Source organism: Gymnoscopelus braueri, assembly GCF_963280865.1.
Source record: "Gymnoscopelus braueri genome assembly, chromosome: 11".
NCBI lineage: Eukaryota > Metazoa > Chordata > Actinopteri > Myctophiformes > Myctophidae > Gymnoscopelus > Gymnoscopelus braueri.
In genome coordinates, this window is record NC_137613.1 from 35509180 (window position 1) to 35529379 (window position 20200).

Here is a 20200-nt window from a genome sequence, read left to right on the forward strand (position 1 = left end):
ACACTAACACGTTTCGACCTCAGCCTTCCTCAGAGCAAAAGTGATGTAGGTGTAGGCCCCTCTTTTTAAAGCATACACATCATCATCCCCACCTGTGTAGGGGGGCGGTCCTTGCTTGACAATCAGTTGAATTGATTGATTGAATACTTTATTAGGTTTGCAGATGAATAACAGTACAAGTACAGTCAGACATCTGGTCTAAAAGGATAACACAAGAAAGTCCATGAGGACTATTCAAGTCATCAACATGGCATAAAATATAATACACATAAATATAATCAATAAAATGCACCATATCACAACATATTGTGAAGCAACAATATCAGTACACAAAATCACAGATCCAGAAAATATCACAGACACTATTTTTCTTTTTTAGACATCACAGAGTACATCATGGTTGAAATAATCTAAAACGACACAGAATGACCATATCAGGGACTCAAAAATACATCAAGACACATCAGACACAAATGCATAGTGACCTCAGATACTCCAAATAACATTGTACATGTCCAGTAGGTGTCTTTGTGTTTCAAAACCCACAGGAGAGTGGAGATAAGAGTAACAGTACACATTACTTGTTTATAAGAAGGGTTTGTAGGAGAAATCATCGTTTAAGCCCTGTGGTTGCATGGTGTTGAGTTGATAAATCCAGAACGTTTCCCTCTGAGATAATATAACAATTTGGGGAGGTTACTCCCTCTAGGGGCAGTAACCTGTTCAACCCCTACAAAGCACAGAGATGAGGGTGAACCATGATTTGCCTCAAGGTAGTGTTCAGCAATGGCATATTCAATATTGCCTGTGCATATAGCAGTTTTGTGTTCAGAGATCCTCACTTTTAGCCATATTTTTGTTTGGCCAATATATGCCATACCACAGGGACAGGAACATGTAAACCACATTAGTAGAGTAAGAGTTACAGTTGCCATATGCAGAAGTCAGAAGATCTATATAAACCACTGGGTTTTAGCGGTTTTTGAGCACAAGCATCTTTACTGATGCATCTGGAGCCTAGGAAAGCAGGCATGTGTAGCTGAAGTGAAGTGAATAGCAACTGTGGGTGATTGAAGTTGATGAAGTTCAATTAGAGAAGATTCAAAATTGTATTTGCTATATATCTCATAATATATACAAGCACACACATCTTTGGTTTTGGTTCCTCAGTATAGCAACAACACAATATTGAGGAACTGAAACCAAAGAGTCAAGAAAAGTATTACAATTAATTGGCTAGGAATTCATCCTCCATTCTATGAACAATAGTTGACTAAAGTAAAAGACAAATAAAATATAAAAAAATAACAATACAAAAATAATCCATGACATGGAGAAGTCAACTCACTCAGTTAGGACAAAGTGAACAGTTTGACGTTTGACATGAATTGTACCTTTTTGCCATTTGCCCAGAAAAGTTTAATTTATTTTGGCTCATTTGTGTCATTAAAAGTGTTTTTTTTATGGAATGTATTGTTTGGTCTTTTGGAAAATAATGCAGCTATGACCTATCATTAATAATTCACTATACAATACAATATACTGTACTGTACTGTACAAAACATCAATGAATACAATGCCTCCATGTGTTTGTACTGAAAGTAAAATGTATTTTTCTTTCTTACTTAAACATGGTATAATAACATGATATAGCTAATGTCTTCGCAATGATAATTTGCCTGTGTTTGCATTTCAATAGTGTTTAAATATTCATAATCTGTGTACCTTTACTGAACATAAAGTACACAAATTATTCCTCAATAGAATGATATGATAATGCTTTAAAAACTAAACAAAATGCTTTTGAAACAACAATAAATTCTCAGCTCATACATGAGCTACTGTAATAACCTACTGTAAATGTTTTACAGTTGACAGATTGTATATTCCTTATCCCTGTGGACTAACTGTACAGTATACGTCATATGTACCCATATGACGGATATTTGTTCATGAACAATGTGACTACATTTATATTTATACCTGCTGGCTCACCATGCAAATCCCAGGCGGTCCAAGTGCAGAGGGCTGGACAAAACCTAAATCTTCTTTGATTTGGTATATTTTTTATTCCTGTGTAATCAGTTAAGTATCAAATATCATAACCTTTACCTTGAAGCCTAAATCTTGTAACACAGGAAACAAGACAGCTGATAAAGCAATAACAAAAACTTAAATCAGCATAGATAAAAATATTTGTTGACACATTTTCCAATAATAATTCAATCTATTCTATGGATAACTAACATGCTAACTAATATTATGTTTCACTGTAGACTAGAATATGGATATGACATTGGGTGTATTGCACACTGAGTATATTGATCACCAAATGATCTTCATCAGGATGATCATTTGGTGATCGAAACATTGATCTTGTGATCTTACAATAAACAGTGGGACGGGACCCTGTAAATAATGTTCTTTCGTAAAAAGGAAATACATTTAAGAAGTATATAAAAGATAATAAAACATTCATATCATATATACAAAATAAAATAATGGTCTGTACTGTTATACCCAATCAGTGAGATTTGGGTTTTACTCTTTAGTTTTGCTGATCACACAGATAAGACAGGCCTTGTACTGTGACACACAGGACCAGTGGCAGCACTCCTGCATCACTTTCTCTCTCTGCCAACAGCCCTCCAGCCTCTTTCCTGAGGTTCACATTGGATGTGATGAGCAGCTGTTGCACCCAATGGAAAGCCTGGTCATCCTGTAGGGGGAGGGGCAGGGACTCCAGGGGAAGAGGAGAGCAGCTTTTCTTTTGATTCTTTAGATCTAACATGTTCAACTGTGGGAAGGATATGACAGACCAATCAAAAAGACAGACAGACAAACAGGCTAATCAGTAACTTCCACAGAATAGATACACAATTTAAAATGACAGTCAGACAGACAGACAGACAGACAGACAGACAGACAGACAGACAGACAGACGGACAGACAGACATTATTGTTAGACTGACCAAGGCATTGAAGGCCTTCAGAACTCCAGGAATGCTCTCACTGAGGAGGCTCAGCGCTTCATCAGGAAACGCTACAAAAATGCATAATACATTAGATTATATTATGCAAAAGTCAAGATAGACATAATTATGTACATCAAAGCAGGGCTGAAGTTCAACAGAGCCTTACAAGCTCAAAGAGTAATAACTTGTGTGAGTTGTCAAACAATCTCATAAAAGTCCTACATTAATATGAAGTAGGAGTCCCACACCAAATTATATTAACTGTAACTAAGTGCGCGAGTCCTATATCTTCCTGTTTATGTTGTTTTTGCACCCTAACCTTCCATGGCGCTGACCAATAGATGAGCAGCAGTCAAGGGACTCCCAGGTCCATCACTCTCCATATGACTGTCTGAAGTGGGTCTGAGCAGGTCCAATATGGCACTTGCAGAGTTGCTGTGACTGACAGATGCATTTTGTTCAAATTCCACTGGTGCATCACCTGTGCACCACTCCTCCAACTGAAAGAGACAAAAAGGTGACAGGTGATTAAGACAAAGAAGTAAAATTACAAAAGCAGTTGAACGTTGAATGACATTTAGAGAGAGAGAGGGAGAGAGAGAGAGAGAGAGAGAGAGAGAGAGAGAGAGAGAGAGAGAAAGGGGAAGAGAAGAGAAGAGAAGAGAAGAGAAGTTGCCTGTCCGGTTGCCTGCCCACCTTCGGTATAGAGGCAGCTGTGCACAGTGCATAGCCTGATTCGAATTTCCCTAAACCAATCACAAGAGATCCACGGATCCGCCTACATCTGACGTCATCGCACAGCTTGCTTTACCAGATATTCGCTGATTGGCTTGTCATTAGACCCACCCCCACCTACGACTCTCATGGGACAGTGCTTTTTGTACCGAATAAATCCTAGGTTCACATTTCAACACCAGACCAAGAGGGGCAGTCCACTCAGAGAGTGGGTGGGGTCTATGGTCTGGAACCAGGGTACACAGTGCACACACAATCCCACATCTACAGTATATGCAACCATCTTCACACACGCCTTTACACACCGGCAGGGCCTATAACCCACCCTATACTATATTATTTAAACATATCCCACACAAAAAGGCACCTGTGACTTTATATATCATGTTTGTAAGCATAAACATATGCACACATAAATGTACACACACATACTATTTAGAAGTAGGACCCATGCACACTGCACCTTACAAAGGCATCTCAAATTCAATACTGTATAAATGTAGCTTAGTTGTTTTATCTTACCTCATCTTCTGTTGTTATTCCTTCATTCTATTTTGTTATTGTTGTTACAATGTCGAGGAGCCAATTTTACTCTTGTGTGCCAGACAGTATAGTATGTGATGTAATGCATTGAAGAGGAAACTTATAGTCATAATAGTGCCAACAGGTTCTGAATCAGAATGAAAAGGTCGCTGTGTCACTCACAGTGTTCTCTACATCTGAGAGAGCGTCTCTGTCCTTCATCACTTCACAGAACCTCTGGAACAGAGCAAAACGAGTCGACTGGGGAAGCTCTGCCAGCGGGGACAGATATTCTTCCGGGTTCTGTAACTCTGTCAAATCTACAGAGTGAGATTAAAAGATGACATAGTCATTAATACATTAGAATTTCATATCATCAGATATGCTCTGCAGCTAAGAAAATAAATGGTCAAAGGTTTCCAAATCATAAACTAAAAAAGATACTGTATTTTGGACCCTGGAGTTACATTCTCACAAATATAATTTATTTTGACCACACATGCATGTTACTTGGGACATGCTTTCGATTAAAAATAATAATAAATAATGAACTACACAGAACGAGCTATCGATGTTGCTCGTCAAACATCGTTTTGGATATTATTTGAACTGCTATCCGATGAAAATAGCCTCCCATCGGCTGATGGACATTTTCATTCATATTTCATTTTTGCCACAGACATGCAAAATAATCATCTTACCAAAAACACAGTGACCTAGCCCTAAATGTATACTAATGGACTCCTAATGTGTCATAGGGTCTATTCCAATGTGCTGCACATTTTAAAACAATAAATCCCAATTATTTTGGATAATAATAATTGAGTCTCATCAGTACAGACAGTGCTTCAACCTCAAAAGGGCCACTTAGCTGCAAAGGTGAATGGGTGCGTATTATACATGATATATGGAGATAATATAGAGATTGCTGGCTTTTCAAAAGACAGTGATACTTAAGGACAGAAGGAGATCAAGTTCTACCAGCTAAACCATTTGGTTTGGTTTGACAAGGTACGGTACGGTAGCAAGTGGATTCCATGGAAAGTCCAAGGTATGCACACGTAACAAGGGAAAAAGACACACCCTACACGCTACAATTGATTTGTTTTGATTTATTAGACATAATAATTACATGTTAAATGCTTCTCACAGAAACATCAAGGATAAAATGCCAATGGAACACTGGAACAAGGAAACTTGAGAGACAAAAAAGATATGTACATGATGAGTGATTAATGAAGGGAATGCCAGTATTTTAATTGAATGCAGTGTCACAATAGTTTAATGTGAAGGCACCTACTGTAACTTTGATCAGACGTGAGCTACCTTTTAAGTTGGAGGAGGTCCTAGGCTGTGGATGGAGGGTTTCCAAGGATTATGATTGTGGAGTGTTATTATAGTTGCCAATTATTGAAATCCCAAACATGGAATATACTTGGACCATACCACATTTAATGCCTGTCTCAGGACTGCCACCTGCCAGTATACAATGGATAACTTCCCAGTCTCAGAAAGTATAGCTACCACTTTAACCCTGATTCAAATTTTGGTCATTATAGGCTAAAAAGATAAGAAAAATACTGATCTACAAGCTCACAACATGCTGTGATGAGTTGTGATTGATTGATTTGGATAATAATAATTCAGCTTGTAGATCGGCTTCCCCCCCCCCCAAATAATCTTTTTTTATTTTATTTGATAAGTGGCTTGTTTTAAAATGTGTAGCGCTGTGGAATAGAGTAGACAATGTGACACATTAGGAGTCCATTACTATATATTTAGGGCTAGGCCTATGTGATATTACCTTTTTTTAAAGCACATTTTGCTATTTTCACAGAATTGAAGAATCTCCTGCAACTCATGTAATGAGCATGTTACTTTACGAGCCACCAAAGTTATTCAAACGCATTTTTTACATTATAATGAAGAAAACATAAAAGCTATATCTAGATTTTTTTTTTTCAAAATAAAAAATGTGGCACGGACATAGACATGTCTTGCCACGGACATGTTTGTCCGTGTGCGGACATGTTGATGACCCCTGTCTAGTTGTATAAAAATATCCCGTCTCGGAAAAGACCCGCTGTGATTGGCCAGTAGTCAGGAAGCGTGCCGCCTCTAATATGGCGGCCGTGATACAGACGCCCCAGAGTCGGAGGAGGCGTCTACCTTTATATGTCTATGTGTCTACCTGTCATTTGTGCTTTGTTTTTCACATTCCATCCAACACCCTATTCTCCCCCTGTTCCATGGCTGTGTCCAAATTCAGTCACTCATTTACTACTCCTTACTCCCTATTTGGGCCGGGGGGTCTATATAGTGAACTCATGGGCAAAAAACAAACATTTTGTTACAAATAAACACCCCATGGATTTATTAAAAGAACATACCGGAATGCACTGTTGTGATAAATATATATAACAATCTTCTCCACCACCCTGAAACCATCTATGCCTGAATCACAGTCACCTATTCCACTCCTCATCCCCACCCCCAATTCTCCCTCTCCCCTCACCCCCTTAACCTCAATTCTGTCACTCATACTCCATCCCTCTCTCCTCCCTTCCTCCCCATACTTGTGATCCCACATGCCCCATCATCATTTTGCTCACCCCTCATCCTACCTTCCCTACATTCTTCCCCCTCACCACTCAGCCTTCACCCCCACATCCCTTCTTACCCTCTCATAATCCTCTCATTCTTCCCTCTCTTTATACGTACATCTCTCACCTCACCCCATCATTCCTCTTTCCATCCAATTTTCATTCCTTTTATTACATAAAGGTTTCACCTTTTCTCTTTTATATTTAATAAATAAAGAACCCAAAATGATGTATTGTTTGAAGGCATAGTCTTTACTAGTGAACTGATAGTGACCATTATTCCCACAAGATGGCCACCATGGTCAGTGAGTGAGTGAGTGAGTGAGTGAGTGAGTGAGTGAGTGAGTGAGTGAGTGAGTGAGTGAGTGAGTGAGTAAATAGACACATACCAAGATCCTCATCAAAGAAGCAGTCTGCCACAATGTCGGATTCTGGGTCTGTGAAAACTACACACATAAACACACATGCGCACAGCAACATAAAAAACACAGCAGAAACACATATACACACATACAAACATGTACAGAAAGACATACTGAGAGACAAGAATTAAGAACCATCAAAATAAATGAAAAGGATACTCTTGACTCTGGCAGAGGCACATTTTGAAAGGCCACCAACAGCAGTGGCCATCCATCAATGCCATCTAATAGAGGACCCTCTGCATCAGGCCCTTAAGGCAGTGGTTCTCAAAGTGGGGTCCGGGGACCACCAAGGGTCCTGGGGCACATCTGAAGATTGATTTCCCATGTTCCTGGAGTGTGAGAATGAGTCGCTCCCACATTCTGAGAGTGAGGCTTTTACTTTGCCAACAGGGAACAGCAGAATAGACTGAATCGGATAACTTAAATTACTGCGTGTCAGTCATTTCAAATGAAACGGGTGACATATTTGGTCAATGTGACCAACTGAAAAGTCTAATTCATTCCATGTATACATACAGTATACAAAGAGACTGTCCAAAAGTGACTCTGACACACACACACACACACACACACACACACACACACACACACACACACACACACACACACACACACACACACACACACACACACACACACACACACACACACACACACACACACACACACACACTAACCAAGGTCACCAGATTCCTTGATGTTTAGTTCCCGAACTCCATAGGCGATTACTGCGCCAGCATTGATGGTTATGGAATGTTTTTTGGCCTTATGAACCTTGGCATCGACAGTGTCCTCCACACCCATCTGAAAACAGTCACACACACACACACACACACACACACACACACACACACACACACACACACACACACACACACACACACACACACACACACACACACACACACACACACACACACACACACACACACACACACACATTCACACACACATGCACACACATACAGTACATGGACAGACACGTGCACACACTGAACATTTGAGCACAATCAAAACAAGCACCATTATGAACTTGAATGAACATACACACACACATATCCAGCGTCAACAATACACATTCACACACTCAGCCTCCACGCTCATCACCATAGTGTTCTTCACTGTAAATCCCGCTCCACCGCTGAGCTGGCGGGTCTCAGAGATTTCCCAGGAGTTGGTAGTAGTGACGACTCTCTCCGTCACCACGGCCAGAGCATATGGACACTTTCGCATCTTCTTCGCCTGCTGAATCTTCTGCACAAGCTTGTGTTGCATGTCACACCTGGCACAAAGCAGGTGCAGTATTAGGGCTGTCCTCGACTAAAGAAATTCTTTGTCGACTAGCATTTTGTCAGGAATTTATTGTTTTTATAATGTTATTGACAAATCAGTCAAATCTTTCACACTTTGTAATATTTGATATTGTTTCGTTTTCCTCTAGACTTAATAATGATCTATGTAACTGCGGCATTTTGTGGATAGCTTGTACAAAATATTATTTCACCAAACTCTTTACGAGTGTTTTGTCTTGTTGCATAGTTAATGACAACGTCCTACCGGAGAGTCAGTGTGGATTCAGGCAAGGTCGCAGTACAGTCGACATGATCTTTGCCGCTCGTCAACTCCAAGAGAAGTGCCGAGAGCAGAACGTCAGTCTATACTCCACCTTTGTAGATCTGACGAAGGCTTTTGACACCTTTAGCCGCGAGGGCCTCTGGAAGATCATGTCAAAGTTTGGCTGTTCTAACATCTTTATTAACATGGTCCGTGAATTCCACGATGGAATGCAGGCACGAGTCCAAGACAACGGCACATCCTCTGAGCCCTTCCAAGTGGGAAATGGAGTCAAGCAAGGCTGTGTTCTGGCACCCACTCTCTTAAGCATGATGTTCTCAGCCATGCTGACAGGTGCCTTCCGGTCTAGGGACATGGGGCTCGACCTGCGCTACCGCACTGATGGTAAGCTGTTCAATCTGCGAAGACGCCAGGCAAAGACTTCCTCTTTGCGGACGACTGCGCATTGAATGCTTCCAACCAGCTAGAAATGCAACTGAGCATGAATAACCTCGCCACATTATGCGCAGACTTTGGCCTTACCATCAGCACAAAGAAAACAGAGGTGATGCACCAACCTGCTCCTGGAGCCCTGTACACTGAGCCCCTCATCAGCATAAATGGTGAACACCTTGAAGCTGCTGAAAAGTTTGTCGTTTGTCTACTCAGGTAGCACCCTGTCTCGCGTGGGCAACATCGATGAGGAGGTCATGCACAGGGTAGCCCATGGAAGCGCCACCTTCGGCAGAATCCACACCTCTGTCGGTGAGCGTAGAGGGCTCAGCCTGCAGAGTGTGTGTGTGTGTGTGTGTGTGTGTGTGTGTGTGTGTGTGTGTGTGTGTGTGTGTGTGTGTGTGTGTGTGTGTGTGTGTGTGTGTGTGTGTGTGTGTGTGTGTGTGTGTGTGTGTGTGTGTGTGTGTGTAAATCAGCAAAAAAAAATGTATTGAAATAGGATGACTCCAACCTGTTTCTGGACCCACGCAGCTTCCTTACATCCAAAGTCTCTTTCTTGACCTTGACAGGAGATAACAGGAGTTCAGCAGAACCCCGGCACCCAAACGTGGCACTGACTATTTGTGTAAACTTGGCCCTCATACTCCCGCTGTGTTCATGCTCAAACGTCCCCTGGTAAGGACCGAAGACTCTCTCAGAAACACCTGACAGGAGATAATAGATAATAGTGCGTGCATGACTGTGAATATACCTGGGCAGTATGTATGAGCAGGCCTGTTTGTCTGACTGAGACATTTTTTTTATCCGCAAATGAGATCACAATGAGTCACAATTTTGATTTTAAAAAGTACCAACTTTAACGAAACATGAAAAGAAAAGTAATTAATGTGTATATCCTAATTTCTTTAGTAGCTAGGCTTCAAGATGACTTCATGACATCATCCACTTTTTACAATAGAGCTATGAACATCAGCTAGCAATTTGGGAATGCCTTCACATGTAAGTACGTGTCTATAGGACATACCTGGATTTAGTGCTGGTTTATCCTGCAATATGTCACTGAGGAAGAAGTCTTGAAGCTTGTACTTGTGCCGCTGCCACGGCCAGTGCGGACTTTGCTTGAAAACCATCTTCATGAGAACCAGCTTGCCTGATTCATGTAGGAATGCGGGGATGAATTGATCATCATCAGATCGATGACCGATCTGGCTGACAATGATGGCAGCTGCCTTGGAAAACAACGATTCTTCATTCTTCATTGCTGTAGAAGGATGGGAGAGAATGCTTTGTCTAACTTAGCTTTAAAGATTCACTTTGATCTTGTTTGTTACCTTGCCAGATAGAAACCGATGTGAGAGGGAGGTGTGTAGAGGGAAAGGTAATTTTAGAGAAACAGAGACTGTGTGTGTGTGTGTGTGTGTGTGTGTGTGTGTGTGTGTGTGTGTGTGTGTGTGTGTGTGTGTGTGTGTGTGTGTGTGTGTGTGTGTGTGTGTGTGTGTGTGTGTGTGCGTGCCTGCCTGCCTGCCTGCCTGCCTGCCTGCCTGCCTGCCTGCCTGCCTGCGTGCGTGCGTGCGTGCGTGCGTGCGTGCGTGCGTGCGTGCGTGCGTGCGTGCGTGCGTGCGTGCGTGCGTGCGTGCGTGCGAGAGAGATAGTAGGATGTGATTATGGACAAGGGAAGTGGTTAACTCAGTGCAACAGCAAGGGCCAGAGTAGACTGTAAATACTTAATGGTGTATGTTATATTATTTTTTGTTTTATGTGAAAAGGTTTAAGCTCTATGTTCAGATAGTAATCATTGCTAGAGTGTTTATTCAATAAGGGTCTCCCAGTCACTCAATCGCTTTTAATAAACAGAAAATAAATTTTCTGCTGGGTTTCCAATTACATCCAGTCAGAAGAGATTAGCCATTTATCAGCTTCAATTTTGTCTGCTCATTTCTTTGTACCATCACTTCCAATTTCACTTTTATCCTGCATCCTATCCTATATGGTTCTCTCTCCTGATAGGATAAAGTTGGTATGCCGACCTAAAAATGACTTTTCTGTTTTAAAGAGTTGGAGAGACAGGGAGACCCCTGTTATTGAACACTCATCTATAGTAAAGATCAGAGATTTAAGTAAACACAATCTCATGAATGAAAACGTTTAGACACACAGTGGACTAGCTATGTAATAGACCTGTGCTTTTAATTTGTTGGAGTTTTGTGCCTGATTCGTTTATTTTTACCTTTATTCTCACTGTGTGTCTTTTTATTATTATTGGGTCCACTAATATTATCTCTTTCTTTATAGATATTGAAGACCTGGCCCGATGACATGTACAGGCCTTTTCCTCTGCTATTCAGAGCCATAATTAGTGTTGCCTTGACCCAGAAAAAAATGTATTTTGTGAATGGGATTGGTGTTGCTTTAATATGATGGTGGTGGGAGTGGCTTTAGGTCTGAGATTGCGGGTGCAGCCAATGCATGTCCGATGACCTTCACTTTGGAGGTGTAGCCTTTAAAATGTTTGGTGGTTGATGTGTTCTGTATAGTCTGTCCTGATGAAGGTCTAACGACCGAAACGTCGAATAATAAAGAGCTACATTTTTTGCAAGATCCAGACGGTGTGCGGGTCCCATTCTTTGATCTAAACCATCAGAGATCTCCTCCGGAAGAAGTACTCAGAAATTGTTACTTGAGTAAAAGTTCCAATATAGAAATACTCTGTTACAAGCAAAAGTCCGGTATTAAAAATTTACTTGAGTAAAAGTACAAAAGTATTGGCATCAAAATATACTTGTACCAAAAGTAAAAGTACTCATTATGTAGAATGTCCCATTTCACAAGTGTTCACAATGCATACAAATCTTTAAAAAAAATAGCAGATCTACACATTGTGAGCTTGTAGATTGGCTATTTTCAAATAGCCAAAGTATATAGTGATGAAGTGGTTAATGCATGTTTTGTAGTAACAAGTAACTAAAGTTTTCAAATAATTGTAGTGGAATAAAAAGTACAATATTTGCCTCTGAGATGTAGTGGAGTAGAAGTTAAAGTATTGAAAATTGGAAATACTCCAGTAAAGTAAGAATACCACAAAATTGTAGGCTACTTAAGTACAGTACTTGAGTAAATGTACTTAGTTACTTTACAACACTGCCTAGAAAAATTTTGGCTTGGTTGCCCCAAGTTGCCAACGCTCTGGACCAGATCTAGCCCTGAAACATGACTGACAGACGAGCGTCATGTGAACCATGGCTAGACCAGATCTAGCCTTTAGGCAGCCAGCAGCATGTTCCTTTTAACCTGTTTTCTACGTCATCAGCTGATCCAACGTATAAGATCAATCAAGACACGAATAAAGAAGGATCTATTCTCTAACCAAGAATAAACTTACCACAATTTAGCCTAGCAGCAACTCAGTTGAGAGTCGAGTGTTGATGTTGTCCCAAACAGAGACGAAGACTGAAAATGAAACTAGACAGTCTCTACAGTTAATGCAGCAGCAAATCACCTCCCCCAATAACTCCTCAAAACATAATTATGTCTGAGGGAGCGGCTGTGGCACAATTAAAACATCTGACTCACTTGGAGGAGCTCGGTCTCTGAACGACCACCAGAGACCGACCCTCCTCACTACTTGTGCCAGTGGTGGAAGAAGTACTCTGATATTTTACTTAAGTAAAAGTGGCAATAACACAATATAAAAATACTCTGTTACAAGTAAAAGGCCTGTGTTCAAAATGTTACTTGAGTAAAAAGGGGTCATCGCCATGTCAGCTTGTGATGGACATTTCCATCAATATTTTATTTTTGCCACAGACATGCAAAACAAGTGATCAATAATATTATCAGAAACACACAGGCCTAGCCCCAAATGTATACAGTACTAATGGACTCTTGATGTGCCATAGTGTCTACTCTATTCCACAGCTACACATTTTTAAAACTAGCCACTACATTATTTTTGGGGAAAAGACGATCTACAAGCTCACAACACATTACGGCATTTTGTGAGCTTATAGATCAGCAATTCTCTTTTCTTTTTAGCCTATAATGCTATGCCCAAAATTGGAATGACAGGGTTAAAGTGGTTAGCTATACTTTAGAAAACCTGGAGACTGGGAAGTTATCCACTATAATGGCAGGTGGCAGTCCTGAGACAGGCATTAAATGTGGCATGGTCCAAGTATATGTTTGGGATTTCAATAATTGGGTCTTATCAGTACAGTATCAGTGCTTCCATCTTACATTGCAGGAGCAAAAGGGCCACTTAGCTGCAAAGGTGAATGGGTGCGTATTATACTTCATATGGTTATTACAGTATATAGACAGATGGCTTTTCAGAGGACAGTGTTACTTGAGGACAGGAGGAGACAGGAGGAAGTTCCAGCTAAACTAGTTTTTCAACGTAGCTTCAATAGTTGTGGTTTCCATTAAGGTGAGGTAGTCTATGTAGATGCGGAAGTATGCAGAAGGAACAATAGAAAAAGACAGATAATTATCTGCATGATGAGTGATTAATGAAGGGCATGGCAGGATTTAAAGGAATGCAGTGTCACAATAGTTTGATGCAAAGTTGCCTAAGTTTGATCAGAGGTGAGGAGGAGGTCTGATGGTGAGGCTGTGGATCAAGGGTTTCCATGGATTATGCTTGTTGAGTGTTATTATAATTTAGTTGTTATTATCATTTTTGGACACTTTGAAATACTTTCTCTCACCTGACAAAAATTTGCTTTAGCCTACTTGTCCAGTTCTGCCCTCCACAGATCTCTCATCAGATGACATGCCATGTTTTTTCTCTTTGACTCACACCGTACGACGTTCGTGGTAGCACAGTACCACAAATCTAACATATTAATATAATATAACATATTAATGAGCATGTCATCCCGACACTTTATGTCTATGTCACTTAATTTAGTCACCAAAATTATTCAAACACATGTTTTAGATTGGATTGTGAATATCAAAAAAAGAAAATAAATAGTAGACAATGTTTTTCGTATATAAAGAAAAAGAAAAAAGGGCCACGGACATAGACAAGTCTTGCCACGGACATGTTTGTCCATATACGGGCATGTTGATGACCCCTGGAAATGACATTTTGACCTTTTATTTAAATTGCTGCAGAGGATATCGGATGATGTAAAAGTTAAATGCATTATTATGTCATCTTTTAATCTCACTCTGTAGATACAACAGAGTTACAAGAGCTTCCCTTGTCGACTCGTTCTTCTCTGTTCCTGAGCTTGAAGGAGGACAGAGATGCTCTCTCGGATGTAGAGAACACTGTGAGTGACACAGCGACACTTTTATGACTACAAGCAAAGCAAAAAAACAATCAATTTGTGCATGTCTGTTTATCTGTCTGTCTATAGCATCACTCCTGTCTGTCTGTCTGTCTGTCTGTCTGTCTGTCTGTCTGTCTGTCTGTCTGTCTGTCTGTCTGTCTGTCTGTCTGTCTGTCTGTCTGTCTGTCTGTCTATTGGTCAGCGCCATGGAAGGTACGGTGCAAAACCTCATAGACAGGAAGATAAGACTCAAACAAACCTTTTAGTAGGAGAGGAGATTGTTTGAGAACTCACACAGTTCTTACTCTATGAGCGTAAGGCCCTGTTGAAAGCAGCTGACTTCAGCTGCTTTGATGAACATCATTCTGTGTCTATGTTTTTTAAACTTCTGCATAATGTAATCTAAGTTCTGTATTGTGTATTTTTGTAGAGTTACCCGATGAAGCACTGATCCTCCTGAGTGAGAGCAGTCCTGATGTTCTGGAGGCCTTCAATGCCTTGGTCAGTCTATCATGGTCTGTTTGTCTCTCCTCCGTATCAAATTCTGTGGACGTTACTGACTGATCTCTTTGTCTGCCATTTTGCTTAGTCTGTCATATCCTTCCTATACATGGAAGATCATGCTAGATCTAAAGGATCAGCAGAAAAGCTGCTCTCCTCTTCCCCTGGAGTCCCTGCCCCTCCCCCTACAGGATGGCAAGGCTTTCGACTGGGTGCAACAGCTGCTCATCACATCCAATGTGGCTGTTAGCAGAGAGAGAAAGTGATGCAGGAGTGATGCCACTGGTCCTGTGTGTCACAGTGCAAGGCCTGTCTTATCTGTGTGATCAGCAAAACTAAAGAAGTTTTGCCTGTGTGTGTGCGGGCGTGCGTGCGTGTGCATTCACACGCATGTTCACACGGCACATGCACGTGTGCACACCTCACATGCATGCAGAGGAGGAGTTGCAGTTATTGACAGAGATGAATTGTAGTCGGTCGGAGAGGTAAGATGTTATCCAGAAAAGGGCAGTGCAGGTTAAACCAATTAAGGGAGGACTGAAGGCGGGTGATGAGGATGTAGTGGTTTATGGCACTGAGGTCGATGAGGATGAGAATGGAGAGGAAACCGGAATCGGCAGACAGGAGAATGTCGTTGGTGACCTTTATGAGAGCAGTTTCATTTCAATCCGGAAGGCGGATTAAAATTATTTGTCAATTTATTATTGGAGTCCAGGTGAGCTTTTAGCTGGGATGCAACAGCTCGTTTGAGGATTTTGGAAGGGAAGGAGAGGTTGGCGATGTCCTTGCCTTGGAACAAGACTATCAAAGATGTATTTTATCGAGTCTGACATTAGCTTACGTATCTATGATAGAGACGTAAGCGGATGTACTTCATGTTCTAGTTTTCATCGATGTATACGGATGTACTTATATAAGTTAGTGACCAAACCTTCTTGATTCTTGATGGATGCAGGTGGAGGTTCTCATGCCAGAGGTTATGGAGGTCGGATGCGTTTTTTTCAGTGAAGGGGTGAGTGGGTGGCTGGAGAATAGAGTGGAGGCAGGTTCAGAACCTGGGGTGGTGGTGGAGGAGGTTAGCCTGGTAAACCCTCCCTCCGGAAATCTCATTTCCATTTGATTCCACTCCTGGAATCAAATGGAAATGAGATTTCCGGAGGGAGGGTTTACCAGGCTAGGAGGAGGTGGCCAGTTCAGTGTGTATGGTGTCGATCTTTGATTGAAAAAGAAAACGGCAATATATGGCATCATAAGTTAACATACTGTATTTGATTCATAATTGATTCATATCACATTTGATATATGAAGAGACTAGTGCAGCACTGCAGCTTAGTATGCGTGTGTTTAACTGTCTGGTCGCTGACCTAAAGCACATTCCCTGCATGCTGTGACACTGTGCAAAAACGGTGATGGTGTAACATGGGAAATAGTGGAGAGAACAATGCACGACATAGGCCTACCATCATTTTATTTTCATATGATTTATTATCTTAAGCTTTTGTATTTTTGCGAGAACATGATTTATAGGGTAATCTTATGAATTGTATTACATAGATCTTAGATTAAATCTTTTTTTTTTATGTAATTAACACACAATGCTAGTATATGCCACCCTTTAGTTGAACTGCCTTAAAGGGAATAAGCAACAGATAAGGTTTCCCCCAACAGGTTGTCAAATGAATTGTCACATACTGGAGTGTTGAGAACCCAAAAGCAGGACAGCCAGGCAGGTAATGTTCAAAACCCATGGTTAGGTGTATAAATACAGGTTAAAAGAACAGACATCACAAACGAACTGACATGATGCAACACCAAACAATAACCCCAAAAGCATTGATTACAAATTAGATACAGCTGGGGACGACATGAACATAGAACCATGAAAACTAGAACAATGAACATAACATAGAAATTCAAGACCTAGACAAGACAAGTAAAGTATGTGACTGTGACATGACATCTGTATTGAACAATTGGTTAGAAGAGCAATAGATATTATTTAAAAGAACACATTTAAAATGTAGCTTCTCTAGAGCACGGTGCACTGACAACCAGCTATATATATAGGGATCCTGAGGGCAAACTCAAAAACAATGGACACAATTGTTATACACTCAGCAATACACAAAACCACCTAGTTTTTTCTCACATAATATTGCAGTACAGTTTGTTCTGGTTATGTTTGTAGCGTCTCATCACCATATGGTTCAGAGACGGTATTCAACTTGCATGTTGATATGATATGACACATGTGCACAATACCCAATGTCATAGCCATATTCCATTCTACAAATATATTGTAGAATAGATTGAATTATTGGAAAGTTTGTTGACACATGTGCTATCTATATGTTGACTTAACTGTTATATACCTATACCTGTTATAATAAACAATAAAGGTGCCAAACACTAGTTGTTTATTTTTTGTATTGTCCAAGTACATTTTCACATTCTTCCTATTTATTGAAGAACACTAACACGTTTCGGCCTCAGCCTTCCTCAGAGCAAAAGTGATGTAGGTGTAGGCCCCTCTTTTTAAAGCATACACATCATCATCCCCACCTGTGTAGGGGGGCGGTCCTTGCTTGACAATCAGTTGAATTGATTGATTGAATACTTTATTAGGTTTGCAGATGAATAACAGTACAAGTACAGTCAGACATCTGGTCTAAAAGGATAACACAAGAAAGTCCATGAGGACTATTCAAGTCATCAACATGGCATAAAATATAATACACATAAATATAATCAATAAAATGCACCATATCACAACATATTGTTGTGAAGCAGTTCACAATATCAGTACACAAAATCACAGATCCAGAAAATATCACAGACACTATTTTTCTTTTTTAGACATCACAGAGTACATCATGGTTGAAATAATCTAAAACGACACAGAATGACCATATCAGGGACTCAAAAATACATCAAGACACATCAGACACAAATGCATAGTGACCTCAGATGCTCCAAATAACATTGTACATGTCCAGTAGGTGTCTTTGTGTTTCAAAACCCACAGGAGAGTGGAGATAAGAGTAACAGTACACATTACTTGTTTATAAGAAGGGTTTGTAGGAGAAATCATCGTTTAAGCCCTGTGGTTGCATGGTGTTGAGTTGATAAATCCAGAACATTTCCCTCTGAGATAATATAACAATTTGGGGAGGTTACCCCCTCTAGGGGTAGTAACTTGTTCAACCCCTACAAAGCACAGAGATGAGGGTGAACCATGATTTGCCTCAAGGTAGTGTTTAGCAATGGCATATTCAATATTGCCTGTGCGTACAGCAGTTTTGTGTTCAGAGATCCTCAATTTTAGCCATATTTTTGTTTGGCCAATATATGCCTTACCACAGGGACAGGAACATGTAAACCACATTAGTAGAGTAAGAGTTACAGTTGCCATATGCAGAAGTCAGAAGATCTAGAGTATGTAAACCACTGGGTTTTAGCAGTTTTTGAGCACAAGCATCTTTACTGATGCATCTGGAGCCTAGGAAAGCAGGCATGTGTAGCTGAAGTGAAATGAATAGCAACTGTGGGTGATTGAAGTTGATGAAGTGATTCAAGTTCAATTCGAGAAGATTCAAAAGTGTATTTGTTATATATATCATACTGTATACAAGCACACACATCTTTGGTTTTTGTTCCTCAATATTGTAGCAACAACACAATATTGAGGAACTGAAATCAAAGAGCCAAGAAAAGTATTACAATGAATTGTCAAGGAACTCATCCTCCATTCTATGAACAATAGTTGACTAAAGTAAAACATTTAATAAAATAAAAATAATCCATGACATGGAGAAGTCAACTCACTCAGTTAGGACAAAGTGAACAGTTTGACATGAATTGTACCCTTTGCCAGTTGCCCAGAAACTTTTCATTTATTTTGTCTCTGGCTATTCACATTTGTGTCATTAAAAGTGTTTATTATGGAATGTATTGTTTGGTCTTTTGGAAAATAATGCAGCTATGAGCTATCATTAATAATTCACTATACAATACAATATACTGTACGTATAATGTATACATACAATGTTTTTCTTTAATTCTTTGTCTCACCGTTCAATAAAAAAAAAATCAATGAATACAATGCCTCCATGTGTTTGTACTGAAAGTAAAATGTATTTTTCTTTCTTACTTAGACATGGTATAATAACATATTATACAACAGGTAGTTCCGACCAAGCAATCTGATTGGCTGAAATAGCTTTCTAGCCGTGCTTCAAACCAGCATCATAGCACGGGCCTAATCACATTAAATAAATCACTCCGCACTGCAGTCCGCACCTGATTAGACCATATATCGCACAGCTGTGCTGTGAAGTCACGCTGTCCCACGGTAGGAAAACAAACAGACAGTACCCACCGCTGCCACCGGAGAACAAACAGCTACGCAAAATGGACTATGTTGTTAATTTTGACTTATTTGGTGGACTTACGGTTGATCAATGGTTAGAAGAGAGCACACTAAATCGCCTAAAATCCTATAATAAAAGGAATAACTGGAAAAAAGTGTGCTTTATTTCAATGGTAACATCCATACTGTATAAATATCCTCCTTTGTTAAAGTAAAATTACTCCCATTTCGTTAACAGTCCAGTGTATGTTATACTCTATCGTACGAAGGTATCGCACGGCAAAAATAGCCGATCTACAAGTTCACAACGCATCGCCATCTTAACGCGTTGTGAGCTTGTAGATCAGTTATTTTGGCCACGTAACACGATCGTACGACGGAGCATATAGCCTACTGGAATCAGCTGTGTTGATGAGACGATGACTCGGAGTGCTGCGCTGTCAGGGACTATTTTGTCTCAGTCAAACAAACTCTTCTCTTTACAGGGAAACGGATAAGCGAAATGTTTTTTATTATGAATTGCCCCACAATATGAATACATTTGGATGTGTTTTGTTGGTAACTGTTGTATAATCGCAATATTACACTCGAGGGTGTGCTTTACCTTACATTATTAGCACTTCTGTGATCGCGGCGGAACTCGGCTGACGCCTCGTTCCTGACCGCATCACAGGCGTGCTAATAATGACGGTAAAGCACACCCTCTCGTGTAATATTGCTTAATTATACAACAGGTAGTTCCGACCAAGCAATCTGATTGGCTGAAATAGCTTTCTAGCCGTGCTTC

The 20200-nt window shown here is 40.4% G+C and overlaps 1 protein-coding gene across 1 annotated transcript; it reads right to left on the reverse strand.

Annotated features, from left to right (window-relative positions):
* Nucleotides 1–237: 237 nt before the first annotated feature.
* On the reverse strand, nt 238–12693 carry LOC308094597 (gasdermin-E-like). The gene is made up of 10 exons (XM_080441352.1): nt 12647–12693; nt 10292–10528; nt 9779–9971; nt 8368–8542; nt 7938–8064; nt 7225–7281; nt 4416–4552; nt 3295–3475; nt 2973–3043; nt 238–2797 (listed from the first exon to the last, which is right to left on the reverse strand). Exons 2-10 carry the CDS (start codon nt 10524–10526, stop codon nt 2549–2551), a joined length of 1425 nt encoding a protein of 474 aa, XP_080297478.1. The 5' UTR covers nt 10527–10528; nt 12647–12693; the 3' UTR covers nt 238–2548.
* Between the last annotated feature and the right edge of the window lie 7507 nt (nt 12694–20200).

What these genes read in the sequence shown, in the direction of transcription:
- LOC308094597 (XM_080441352.1), bottom strand. Translation starts at nt 10,526, where the DNA reads ATGAAGAATGAAGAATCGTTGTTTTCCAAGGCAGCTGCCATCATTGTC. An exon ending in CAAGGAATCTGGTGACCTTG is followed by an intron (nt 7,282 to 7,937) that starts GTTAGTGTGTGT and finishes TTATGTGTGTAG; the next exon opens with TTTTCACAGACCCAGAATCC. An exon ending in TGAAGGCCTTCAATGCCTTG is followed by an intron (nt 2,798 to 2,972) that starts GTCAGTCTAACA and finishes TCCTTCCCACAG; the next exon opens with TTGAACATGTTAGATCTAAA.